General features: G+C 43.2%; 1 protein-coding gene across 2 annotated transcripts; it reads left to right on the top strand.

Moving 5' to 3' along the window:
- The first annotated feature begins 330 nt into the window (after positions 1-330).
- LOC146682394 (E3 ubiquitin-protein ligase RNF139-like) lies at positions 331-13,410 on the top strand. Of its 2 annotated transcripts, XM_085447109.1 has the most exons (6): positions 331-867; positions 2,144-2,799; positions 5,579-5,726; positions 5,844-5,950; positions 7,867-8,118; positions 9,311-13,410. In XM_085447109.1, exons 1-6 carry the CDS (start codon positions 705-707, stop codon positions 10,091-10,093), a joined length of 2,109 nt encoding a protein of 702 aa, XP_085303235.1. In that variant the 5' UTR covers positions 331-704; the 3' UTR covers positions 10,094-13,410. The 2 variants fall into 2 exon arrangements, with proteins under 2 accessions (XP_085303235.1, XP_085303236.1); XM_085447110.1 differs by lacking the exons at positions 5,579-5,726; positions 5,844-5,950 and having other exon boundaries at positions 332-867.
- The last annotated feature ends 19 nt before the right edge of the window (positions 13,411-13,429 follow it).

Genomic DNA, 13,429 nt, shown 5'->3' with positions numbered 1-13,429 from the left:
CCTCGAGATGTTCGGAAATCCCAAAGTCTTTGAAATGTGTTTGTTTTTAGCTCAATAAATCAAATACGATAAGACACAACAAATATCTCAATAAGGTATAAAAACTAATCTGAAATCTAAATATAGTAAACTGAAATATATTTAATATACTTCTATAATGGTCTATTATATTAAGTCTGTGTTATATTTTATTTATGGATGTCTGTACTAGCAAACCATCCTCTGAAAGCAAAATAACGTCTACATTAAAACATGTAGCAAACAGGACACAGAAAAAAATGACGCTGTGTAATTTTATAGTTTGTAGAAATGTTACGTCAGCTGCCACGCCCACTGACGCGATACGTCGTAACAGCCTAGCAACTTCTTTGGTTTTTTTTTTTTTAAAAAGAAGTCAAGTGGCACTTTCACAGCACTGACAAACTGACATTTAGAGATGCCTTCACTGGTTTTGTGACAGCGGACAGCGCCGGGTCTGATGGGGGCGTGAAGTTTACCGGCTGCCGGCTGTAACCCGGAGAAGCAACAGGAGGTTGAGGTGGACGAACATGGCGGACAGATGCAGGCTTCCAGCTGCCAAGTAAACGTTGGGCAAAGCGAAACTGAAGACGAAGGACGGCTGCCGGGTGACTCGTCACGTATTTCAGCGTTACATGGATAGCTGGGTCCCAACAGGACTGTAAAAAGCCCTCCGCTAAAGCCGTATGGCGTCCACCCAAGCCCGGATAGGCCAGCAGGCCTTGGTGGTGCTGGATGTGGCTCTGCGAGTTCCATGTATTTTTATTATCGACGCCATTTTTAACTCTTACTACGACCCTGGCTCGGGCTGGGCCGGGGCGATGGGGAAGGTGTTTGTCAGAGTCATGGGTAAGTATTTTTAACATGAAGGAGCGCTTAAGTTTCCCTCAACAGCAACGAGCTAGCCGCGTTAGCCGTGACATTAGTCGGCTGTGTGGAGCTGTGTCACCTGTCAGATAGGCTAAAGCCGATTAAGCGACCAGCAATAACATTTACACAGGGCAGATCCATCTGACACGCTGCTTAACTGCTTCACCTCGACCCTAATTTACTCTGCTTTGGCGCCATCAGCTCGCAAGCTAGCTAGCTGGCTAACGTCAAGGTGTGTTGTCACAAGTGTGATTTGTGGTGTCACGGATGGCCTCAGAGGCACCTTGGACCCAGATGGGTCATATTCAGGTCCTTCTTCCTGACAAAGCTCGCTTCTTCTCCTCTAACTGTACCCAGAGAGCTGCTCTCTGGTCTGAACTCTGTACCTGTGACTTTATATCGACGTGTGTTGACCTGGTGTCCCACTTTATGCACATCATTTGTATGTCTTGGCACTTGTCATATTTTCGGACAGGGGAATTACATTCTGGACTAGTGCTGTGTAATAACCAGAGCTACTACTAACAAAAATCTGTTTCACTTTTTATTTATTGATAGAATAAGTCTGTAGCCTGACTAACTTTGAGTTTCCTCTACACCCCGTAATTCATAACAGCTCCTCGTTTTCATCACTGTGACAGAGTAAAGCTTCTCTGTGTTGAGTCAACAAACAGGTTATGTACCTCAGTTTTCCAGTTTGCAGACCTTTGAGCAGCTCGGGCCATCTGAAAGTGTTAGCCAAGAGCTCTGGGTTTGGATGGACAGGAAGTGAGATTAGCTGTTGGGTTTGCTTCTGTACCCGTGTTTCTTTATGTTTAGTACAGGAACAGAGACTCCATAGTGCCAGATGTTTGAACAACTTTATATTAAAGCAGTAAGGCTCAGGTTGGTTGAGGTCCTCTACAGTATGTACGATCAGTTTATCATAGTGTTATCAAATGCACACGTAGCATTACGTGGACTGTGAAAGGCATTTCTTTGTTTGTTTTTGTTCTTATTTGTTTTTCTATTTATGTTATATTATGTATGTTGCTTGTTCATCCTTTGACTTATCAGGATTACTCAACTCTATGCTGATTATTTTGCTCCAAAATTCTTTAATGTGCAGCATCTGTTGTTTTCTCACAAAGATTGATCTAAATACTCACTATAATCAGACAAACTTGGAAGCTACAGTTAGCTGACATTTGTTCAGTTTGCAGTGAGAAATATTTGCCTTTCCTGTCTTTCTGACTGCTTCTCCGGTGTGTTCCAGGTGTCCTCATCTCCACTGTGGTGCTGCTGCTTTCTCAGAAAGCCTTGTTTAAGTTCTACACTCTATTCTTTGCTGTCCTCCTTGGCATGGCAGCAGTCCTCATAAACTACTACGCCACCTCCCACATGGACTTCTACAACGCCTACTACAAAGCAGCGTTGGGCTTCAGGTTGCTGCCTAGAAACGGGCCGACGCTGTGGCTGGGCATGGCCGCCGTCCAGCTCGTCTTTGGGATTGGCTATGTGTTCTTGCTTAACCTCCAGTCGGTGTTTGCTGCGCTGGTGGTCCTGGACATCATGATTCCTCTGTGGGGGCTGATGATTGAACTTCCTGCAGATGTCAGGCATCTGGTGGCAATGTTCTCGGGCCTGGTGCTGGCTCTCAGCACAGCCGTTTGCCTCGCCACGAGGCTCAAATGGTTCTACTATTCATGCCGGTACGTCTACCTGCTCGTACGGCACATGTACAGGATCTACGGACTCCAGCTGCTGCTGGAAGACACGTGGAAGAGGATCAGGTTCCCTGATGTGCTTCGAGTGTTCTGGCTGACCCGGGTAACAGCCCAGGCACTGATACTGGTTTACGTGGTGCAGGCGGTGGGGAGAGAGAGCGGAGATGCCACAGGTGGAGCTGCAGATGGGAGCTCTGATGCACAGGTAAATGCTTTTAGATAAAAAAAACTTCACTTCTAGGACATGTTTGCTATATGATGGTCACTTCATAAGCAAGGTAAGCTAACAAGATGTTAGCCACAGTGAATTGATATTTGGTTAATGACCTTATTCAGAGTCTTTGACATATCATAACGTTTACAAAAGTCATATATTTGTTTGGGGAAAGAAGTTTTCCTTTTGCAGCCCCAGGCGCCCCTGTTGGATTTCTGTAATTATATCTAAAAATTAGTTATATATAAATAATTATATCTAAAAATTAGTTCCTGTGTGTTTAAAAATATCTCTGAAAGCCTAAAATGTATGTAGGTGACCTCTACAGGTTTACTGTGTTCTGTAGCCAAGTAAAGTCCAGCTGGCACATTAGCTCTTTGCAGTGTTTTACAGATATATTAATGCACGAATTTCAATGTGAAATATTCTTTTAATAATTTATAAACAGTGTCTGATGTCTGAAGAGCAGTTAAAAATGATGCACACTACATAACAAGTAGGGGTGCAACGATACACAAAATTCACGGTTCGGTTCGATACGTTGGTGTCACGGTTCAATATTTTTTTTGATACAAAAACAATGTTCATGCCTTTTTTAATTTGTCATTTATTAAAATTATAAATATATATTTTAACTCAAAAGTACAGTTTTTAAATTTAATGTTGCTGAAACAACAAAGTAATAAAAAAATTAATCTATCTGATGGAGAAATCACTCATCTTTGGAAAATAGAGTTTATTACAGAAAAATGGCTCTTTCCAAAATAAAAGCTCTACTATACGCTTCTTCTGGGCTATATTCTCAGCAGCATATTAAACATATCATAAGGAGAATCATGTGCTAACGGCTGTCTAAATGACTCGGGTAAAGTTTGTAGCATGCGTGCTTGTTCTTTTTTTTTTTCTGCTTCCACTTGTCTTTGCACTAGGATGATGTCGGAGTAAATGTGCAGTCATATTCGTTGTGTTCCCACTCGTGCTGTCAGCGTTAATCTGAAAAGACGTTAACGCCACAACACGGCAAATCTCTGTTAACGAGCTACTGCGGATTGCCCCGTGCGTGGGGCTGGACGACGTCAACACGTTCACGAGCTAACTGCGCTAACACACTAGTTCCCCCCCATGTAACTGAGCATTGCGTGGCACATCCATACTGTTTTACTTTTGTCCATGACGCGCTTACCTTCAAAGTCATGCTTCACATGAAAATCAAAATAGTTCCAAAGGCCAGATCTGAATGAGGGTGGGGGAGGTTCAATTTGCCATGTTGCAAGGAGAGCTTAACTTCTATTTTGCTTGTACGGGTGGGCGATATAAACGATTTACGATAGAAACGATATAAATTTGGCCAACAATAGAGATTTTCACTATATCGCTCTATCGCGATAGCGCATGTTGATGATGTCATCAAGCTGCGCCTGTTTTGGTCGAAAGCATCGCAGCGGCTAAAACGATTATCATCTGCAAATTATTCCGGGCGACAGTCATAGCAAAAGGTTGAAGCACTTTTCAAATAAGGGGAAAGCCAAAAACTGCGCTTCCTCCACTTCTGTACCATTGATTCATTGATGCTGTATTCTATCACAGCTGCTCTGTTCCCATGTTGTTGCAGTATATTAATAACTAACCTTGTATTGTGGATGAATAATCTCAGTTGTTCCCCTGACTGATGTTTGGCCCGTGTATAGCATCCTGCTATGCGATTGCATTTGTCCCTGACCACCAGAATCCCTGAAGTTAACTTTTAATGAGTGGAAAAAAGTTGGCGTTCATCCTCCAGCTTCACTGTGCTAATGTTATGCTAACATAGCTGTTTCGCTAGCAATCACGTAGCACAACATGTTTAGGTGGAATCTAGCGAGCTAACGAGCTAACTTCCTGTTAACTTCTAACTCCGTTAAATGTAATAAATTTTGTTTTCATGGATGCATGGATGTTAAACTTAATTGTTACACCTGGTAAAGCAACAAAGCTGATGATTAAAGATGAAAGAATTTAGACAGTTTTTAACTCTCAGTATTCGTTTGACTTTGGGAGCTGAAGAGACGGAGTTTTGGACCCAGATTACCCCGCAAAGCTCCTGACTACGGCAGCCGTAATGCTCTGACAATCCATCAAGCAGTGCGGCTTACCAAAGTTGTACTAAAACATTTTTTAACAGATTTTTTAACAGAACAGTGCTTACTGTTCGAGGTCAGTAAGCACAACCAGAATTCATACATAAGGCGCACTCTCGATTTTTGAGAAAATTAAAGGATTTTAAGTGTGCCTTATAGTGTGGAAAATACGTTATACAGAAGAAAAGAATATATCGTGATATATATCGTTACCGCACATGCATCAAATTATATCGCGATATGAATTTTAGGCCATATCGCCCAGCCCTACTAGCTTGCCCTGCGCTCAGTGAATCTGCGTTCGACTATTCCACCTAGGCTGCACTGTCGAGCGCAGATCCACTGACACAGACAGCATCGTCAGAAGAAAAGTTGATAAAATAAATTGAAAATTTTGTATTGTTCGATGCATATACATACCGAACCGAAAGCACTGTATCGAACGGTTCAATATCGATACGAGTATCGTTGCACCCCTAATAACAAGGTCATAATTCTTTAACAACCTCATTTCTACTGAAGCTGCTTCTTCATGTTCTGTGTTGCTGTTAATAATAAAGTCTCACCTAAAAAGACTGCAGAGTCTGAACTGAAGCTTAACGGGATTATGAGTAAAGGTGACGCATGTACCTGTGTGACTGCACCGTTTTCAGGGTTACCTGCTGAGCTGGGATGTGTTCTGGGATCTCACGAGTAACCTGATCATCTCCGGCTGCGACTCCACGCTCACTGTGCTGGGGATGAGTGCTGTTATCTCCTCTGTTGCACATTACCTGGGTCTCAGCATCCTGGCTTTCATAGGTATGACTGAGATTGTTAGTTGGAGTGGTAGCAGGTGTAAAAGCCTTCCTGATTTGCCCTTCACGTAATTGTTTGGATGCTCCTGGAGTTGAGCACTTTCTTAATTTGAACCTTCAGGTTCGACTGAGGAGGAGGACAAGCGGTTGGGCTTTGTGGCTCCTGTCCTGTTTTTCATCCTGGCTCTTCAGACTGGCCTCAGCAGCCTGGAACCTGAGGAACGTCTGGTACGTCTCGGATTCGTGCTTCCAATTTACACCGTCAAAGCAGCCGGCAAACTGTTTTTCTCTCATTTTTTTTGGTGTTTTAGCCCGGGGGTGGGCAACACCAGGCCTCGAGGACCGGTGTCCTGCAGGTTTTAGATCTCACCCTGGGTCAACATACCTGAATCACATGATTTGTTCGTTACCAAGCCTCTGGAGAACTTCAGGACATGTTGAGTAGAGCAGGGCGATATGGCCAAAAATATTTATCACGATATACATTTGAAAATTTGCGATAACGATATAACCGACGATATAATTGATGCGAGACAAAATACTCCACAACATTACTAGCGCAAAAAGACAACCTTCCATTAATTTTCACTTAAACAAGAAGCTGGTTTTTATGTACATTAAAGCTTTATAAAAATGTAACAGTGCAAATGCAAATTCCTTGCTGAAAGTTTAACCAAAAGGCATTTCCAGTAGAAATGGGCTGACATATCCTGAGCATAACCATATATAATATCCACTGAAGTTAAAAAGAGGTGCTTTGCAACATTAAACTGTAGTGTGCAGTACGTATTTTTTGGACCATAAGGCACATTGAGCTAAACAAAGCAGTTAGATAAATCAAACTTTATTAAACTCATTCTTCTTGCTTCCTCCACTTCTGTACCATTGATTCATTGATGTTGAATTCTCTGGCAGCGGCTCTATTCCCATGTTGTTGCAGTATATTAATGACTAGCCTTGTATTGTGGATGGATTATCTCAGTTGTTCTCCTGACTGAAGTTTGGTCCGTTTACAGTATCCTGCCATGCGATTGCATTTGTCTCTAACCATGAGGAACCTTAACGTTAACTTTTATAAGTGGAAAAGTGTTAGTGTTCATCCTCCAGCTTCACTGTTTATGTTATGCTAACATAGCTGTGTCGCTAGCGATCACGTAGCACATCATTATATACCAGCTAGCCCAACTTCAGTAACCCTACAAACGTCACTGCTGTTTAGTTTCCTGCCTTCATTTATGTTGGAAGTGATAGCAGAACTGTACGTTTGAATTTTTTCAGAAATCTCTCAGTCAGAACATGCAATATCATGCTTAGGTAACTAGCGAAACTAGCGAGCTAACTTCCGCTAGCTTCCTGCTAACTTCTAACTCCGTTAAATGTAATAAATTTTGTTTTCATGGATGCCTGGAAGTTAAACTGAATTGTTACACCTGGTAAAGCAGCAATGCTGATCGTTTTATTAAAGATGAAAGAATTTAGACAGTTAACTCTCAGTGATGCTGCAGTGTTTGTTTGACCTGAAGTGTACTGAGTTTAGGACCCAGATTACTCCCAGATTTAAGAGCATCTTAGTCCGACAAATACGACAATAACGATGGCCGCTTGCATGTTCTGCAAAAAAATGTGCTTTGTTGTGTATCTGACGGACAAACACCAAACCAGTTCCACATCACAGAAGTTGCACCATTTTTACAAACCAATTCTGGTTCATCTGTTTCACTCAACAATCATGTGCGTATGAAAACAAAGGCACTGCGCATGCGCGTTTTACTCATATTCTATCGCGATATTTCATTTTCCTATCGTTGCCTAACATTATACCGGTATTACCGTGAACGGTATAATATGGCCCAGCCCTAATGTTGAGGTCATTTAACCATTTGAATCAGCTGTGTCGGATCAAGGACGCATCTAAAACCTGCAGGATACCGGCCCCTGAGGCCTGGAGTTTCCCACCCCTGTTTTAACCTCTGTGTGAATTGTTATGTTGCCCTCTAAACTACCAAAACATGTTTAATCATTTATACTATAAATGACATTTGCACACAGTAGCAGAGTTCACTGTTCCTTTTGTAATCCTGTATTCCTGTGTTTATAACGTAATAACTTCGTACACGTAACTTAGTCTTGGTTTTGATCCACAGGTCCGCCTAAGCCGGAACATGTGCCTTCTGCTCACCGCCATCCTGCACTTCATTCATGGCATGACTGACCCCGTCCTCATGTCTCTCAGCGCTTCCCATGTCTCCTCTTTTCGGCGGCATTTCCCCGTCCTGCTGGTGTCCCTGGCGCTCTTTGTACTCCCCGTGGTGCTCAGCTACGCCCTCTGGCATCACTACGTCCTCAACACCTGGCTCTTTGCCGTCACGGCCTTCTGTGTTGAGCTCTGCCTCAAGGTGAGCGCAAACAATTTATCTTTGACTGGAATGGATGACGTCCAACGTCTCCCACCGTTTTCAGTCTGAGATTTTTGTGTGTTATGTTAGTCAAGAGATCAAGAGTAATCAAACCTGTGACTTAAATAATCAAATGTGTAACAATAATGACCTGATTGATGTGCATATAAGAGCATGATTTAGCCCTACAAAGGAGTCAGTAAGGATTCTGTTGTCTGTTTGTCAGCGTGGGATTGAGTGGAGACTGATAGTATTCTGCTTATTGAGTTTATAGTCTGTGCCTACAGTTAATTAGTATTTATGTTCAATTACACTTATGGCTTCCAGCATTTATGAAAACAAGAAATAATCAGGATTAAATGATTACTTGTCTGGATTCCTTTTCACAGTTATGCTCTCGCTTTATGTTTTGTGCTAAATCCAACGCACCACTTTTCCTTTGCAGCACGTCTCTAAAAACCCAAACTCACTCCTCGACAGGCGAGGGGAGAGCCGAGGTGAGGGCCAGGCTTTGTCAGCAACAACAGTAAAACTGATTCAGAGAGGTGGACAAGGAACCACAGATACTGTTTGTAAATTCTTAAGTGTTGTGAGTTTGCATATAAAATGTTTCTACTGCTTAGAGACAAATGTAACTATAAGAACATGGAACCAGGCTCCTACATTCGATATTCTGGGCATGCTCACTTGACTAAAATTAGCCTGGGGACCCGCTGAGGAATGGCGAGTTTGTGGGTGTCGAATCGAAACTGTTCTGAAGGAGAGCGGCGACACATTTTTAGACTGTTTACTTCAAGCTTAGGGTCCAAAAACATTCCAGCTGTCACCAGAGGTCAGCTTCAGCTCCGTGTCACAGAGGATGTGTGGCTGTTGCATTTTTACGTTTGTGAATGTTCATTATTCAGGGAGTAAACTTTAAGGAACAACAATTTAAGTAACGATGTACAAACTTCAACTAAAACATGAATTGTGAGTTCAGGCGATCAACAGCATGCAGGATATTTTTGTTCTTTCTCAAATTAACTTGGAGCATGCAGTGAAGCATGAACACACACAGAGCAGAATTTAAAGGAGATTTTATCAAACTTCCCGTTGGCGTGCTCACTCCCTGTCAGGAGCTGAAACCGTTCACTCGTCTGCTTTGCTCTCTGCAGATTAAATTCAGCTCACGTTTCTGCTTCCTGCTCTCCAGGTGGTTGTGTCTTTGACCGTCTACGGCCTCTTCATGGCTGACGGATTCTCCAATGTCCTGTGGGAGAAGCTGGATGACTACGTCTACTACGTGCGCTCCACGGGCAACATCATCGAGTTCCTGTTCGGCGTCATCATGTTCGGAAATGGCGCCTACACCATGATGTTCGAGACGGGCAGCAAGATCCGCGCCTGCATGATGTGCCTGCACGCTTACTTTAACATCTACCTGCAGGCCAAGAACGGCTGGAAAACGTTCATCAACCGCCGCACTGCCGTCAAGAAGATCAACTCCCTGCCGGAGGTGCGCGGTGACCAGCTGAGGAACATCGAGGACGTGTGCGCCATCTGTTATCAGGAGTTCGCCACCTCAGCCCGCCTCACGCCCTGCCACCACTACTTCCATGCACTGTGCCTGAGGAAGTGGCTCTACATCCAGGACACGTGCCCCATGTGCCACCAGAAAGTTTACGTTGAGGAGGAGAGTAGAGACAGAGCCGCCTTTTCCAATAACAACGGGGGCTACGCTCCGCAGCAGGATGCCGCCGCTGCGGGCCCGCCGGCACCGGGGGATAACCAGCGAGGACAGCCGGCTGCAGAGATGCAGGCCAATGGAGTGGCAGTTGGCGCGCAGGCCGCAGGAGGAGCGGCGGCGCTGGACCACGATCTGCTGGAGGACAATGACAGCATAGAGTATGACGAAGACGAGTGGGGGACTCAGAACGGCAGCGCGCTGATAGAAGAAGACTATATCAATGATGACACAGACTCCACAGAGGACTGACGACAGAAGAGCTATAGATAAATAAACATCTATCTTTATTATATTTAAGTTAAGAAATGATAAAAGACATCTTAAGCATCTTAATTTGCTCTTGAAAAATGTCAGGGATGTCTTTCTTGTTAGTTTCTTTACGTTTTTGAGTTTTACTCTACAAGGGCTCGTGGAAAGAGTAACTGCTGCTCTCGTTGTGTGTGTGTGTGTGTGTGTGTGTGTGTGTGTGTGTGCGTGTGCATGTTGAAGCTGTATGACAGACCAAAAAACTCCCAACTACTCTGTTTATTCGACAGTATCTCCGGAGTATCGAGATCCTGATAGAAATCTTGCTATGTGGGCACAGCTGACTTTGCACAGTTTATTCCCTGATGCCAATCAGAACGTTTATAATACAAATAAACCTGAGACTATCTGCAGCAGCAGATTCTGCCTTGTTGGAGATGGTGGTAGAAGTGTTTTGTTCCAAATGGAGAAAAGACACAAAGCTGCACATTATTTTCTTTCTTTAGACTTTGTCACTTATGAGCATAAAAACTTATCTGGTTTGAAATTTAGCTGAGCTCCTCCTTCGGGATCCTTGTTTTGTGCACCTCTAGAAAGCTTTCAGATTGTCTGTTTTTTGTTTTTCATTGCGATCTGGTCTCTCCTGTTCTGACCACTCTGGGTTGCCTGTTGCATTTCCTCCAGTTTGTCAAAACCATGACTTAAATTTCATTTTAAGGAAGGGAGGGGAGAGCTGAGCTGGAGGCTTTTAGATTTACCAGTCCATGATGCTACAACCCTCACCCTGTGGCCATGACCAAAACAGGAAGGTCAAGAATACACGTGCCTCTCTTACATTTGTAGTGGGTAGGCTGGCTGGGCTTAGCCTTATGTGTGATTCATGTATTCTGTTGGCAGCAGAAGCAGTCACAGATAGGAGGAAATGGCAGTGCTGAGCAGCCAGTCCCTGTCATTGTGAGCTGCGTTGATGCATTTCTAGGGAGGTGCATGTCAGGTTATGGCACAGGGTCTCAAAACCTTTTGCAGTTACAAATGAGATTAAATACAGATGCATGCGCTTCACTTAAGATAAGAAGCTCAGAGTAAAGCCGCTGCTCGTTCATCTCAGGCTGAGGCAGCTGAGGTGGTTCAGGCGTCTGGTCAGAATGCCTCCTGGACTCCTCCCTTCAGAGGTTTTTCAGACACGCCCAGGTACGAGGACCCATTACAGCAGACCTATAAACAGAATTGTAAAGTGTTTCTGGTGAGGAGGATGTCTGCTTAGCCGGCTCCTACCACAACCCTCCTTCAGATAACGGTTGGACTGATGTCATGGAAAAAGTTACAGGGAGGCAAATCTGGCTAGTAGGGTGGGCGGTGGATGATGACGTTTTAGTGAAGGTGGTTTGTGCCACGGACTCTCACGGCATTACAGGAGAGCTTTGCATAGACAGGCGGTTTGACCTTGGTGGACAAATCCACCACCAGCACCGATCAGTAGTCCAAAACAGTGAGGCTACTGGAGCTGATGTGCTGCTTCAGAGACCTCATCCACACTGATGATTCTTAGTGTGAAAGTTGTCCGTTTGAAAATGGAGTTTTCTCTCTGCACTAGTTAAAGGTTCGTGGTTAAAATAGAGAAACTGTAAAAGGTCTGAAAGTACAAACCATGCTGAGTGGATCAGAGGTGCACGGGGGGGCTTAAGTGGGGAGCCTGGTGAAATTTAAGTTATGGTTAATATGCAGCCCTGGTGTGTGTGTGTGTGTGTGTGTGTGTGTGTGTGTGTGCCGACTTGTAATGTGATAAGATGGTGTCTTAATAATTTGGTTCATGTTCCCTCGTGGTGTGCTGCAGGGAAAGATGCTGGAGTGTTCATTAACGACAACTGAGGAGCGATTTCAACAGATTTTGAGCTCTAGTCATTCTGCTGGATTTGAGTTTTTAGAAAAGCTGTGAGCACAAACAGTCACGACTGATTCAGCTGTTTTTATTTGAATAGACGATTGATCCCCATCAAAGTTAGCATCTTTCACCTCGGTGACGTTAAATGTTTGATTAGTTTCCTGTGTGTTAAAATCTCCGACTTGCAGACTGATCACAGCTCAGGTTTGTGGTGAACTCGCTCAGCTTTTGTTTTTGTCCTTAAATGCAAACCGAGGATTTGTGAATGAAGCAGGAGAGCGAAGCAGTTCCCCATCAGCTCTGCACCGACCAGAGAAAACTGAGAGGTGTCTCTTTTTTTTTCTTTTTTTGTAAAGGTGACATCCTACTGTAATCACTGATATACCTCTGTCATTACTTACTACTGGTCTCTTGTGTGACCTTGCTTAGATTTGTGTACGTTATTGTACATTTAATGAAACAAACACGTGCACACGTTTCCCCTTGACGCTACTTTCTACATCATTCTTTTAAGAAATCAGTGTTGACGTTGGTTAAAAGCTTGTTTCAGACCTGGGAGCGGTTAATAAGAGTGTGAAGGTGTGGTGGAAAGCACATCTGAAGAGCTAGAGTCCAAAAATGTATTTGGTGAAATGATTGCTATGTTCAGTAACGGTCATAAAAATATAGGTGGTGCCAGTTGTTTTGCATTTCTTAAGGGAAAAATTTAAAAGAGTTGGATGAAATTTCTGTTCCCACACTGGTGGTTTTATCATTCACTAAATGCACATTTTCTTTCTAATCACTGGTACAGATTCCTTGTTGTGTCCGAGCTGCGAGGACGGCACTTTTTTAAAGGCTAAAACTGTGTTAGCAGCCACAGGCTGCAAGGCTGGAAGAAAGAAACTGGAAAAGATCCAGACGTGCAACCTCTGAAGGCAGTGTGCGATCATGTTGTTAAAAATTTGTTTAAAATAAGAAAATGTTTTTATTTTCCTGAGGTTTATACCTGCTGATCTAAAAATTTAAACTACTGGTCCAAAACGAAGCCCCGGCTGACTCGGCTCCCTCAGCGACTACAGAGATCTTTAATGTGAAACTGTATTAAAACTGGCTTTCAAGCACAACTCCACGAGTATTATGATGTGTAGACTTCCACAGCCCAAACGTTTTGAAGGCTTTGACTACAAACTTGTGCTCTGTGCTGTTTTAAAAAAAAAAAAAAAAAAAAGCTGCAAGGAATCCATTTAATTCTTGCTCGATAAGAGGATATGACATATGAGGAAGTGTTGGGTCTAATTTGATTGGAAAGCTGTGCTTTTTGTTTCAGTAATGAAGGACTTTGATTATTAGTTTGATTGTTCTGAAAGCTTTTTAAAAGGTGGAAGCTGTTCATTTTGCCTTTCGTTTTAAAAAAGAGATTTATGTAAATAAAATCATCTTTGATATTGCATCTGGACTCATGACGCCTTTAAGTG

This window comes from Copadichromis virginalis, linkage group LG22, assembly GCF_057382275.1.
Source record: "Copadichromis virginalis isolate Kocher_CV1m ecotype Utaka linkage group LG22, C_Virginalis_male_GT1.1, whole genome shotgun sequence".
Lineage (NCBI taxonomy): Eukaryota > Metazoa > Chordata > Actinopteri > Cichliformes > Cichlidae > Copadichromis > Copadichromis virginalis.
The sequence above is the reverse complement of the archived record's forward strand: the minus strand, read 5'-3'. Positions and strand labels throughout refer to the sequence as shown.

What these genes read in the sequence shown, in the direction of transcription:
- LOC146682394 (XM_085447109.1), top strand. Translation starts at nt 705, where the DNA reads ATGGCGTCCACCCAAGCCCGGATAGGCCAGCAGGCCTTGGTGGTGCTG. An exon ending in ATGGGAGCTCTGATGCACAG is followed by an intron (nt 2,800 to 5,578) that starts GTAAATGCTTTT and finishes CACCGTTTTCAG; the next exon opens with GGTTACCTGCTGAGCTGGGA. An exon ending in GTGTTGAGCTCTGCCTCAAG is followed by an intron (nt 8,119 to 9,310) that starts GTGAGCGCAAAC and finishes CCTGCTCTCCAG; the next exon opens with GTGGTTGTGTCTTTGACCGT.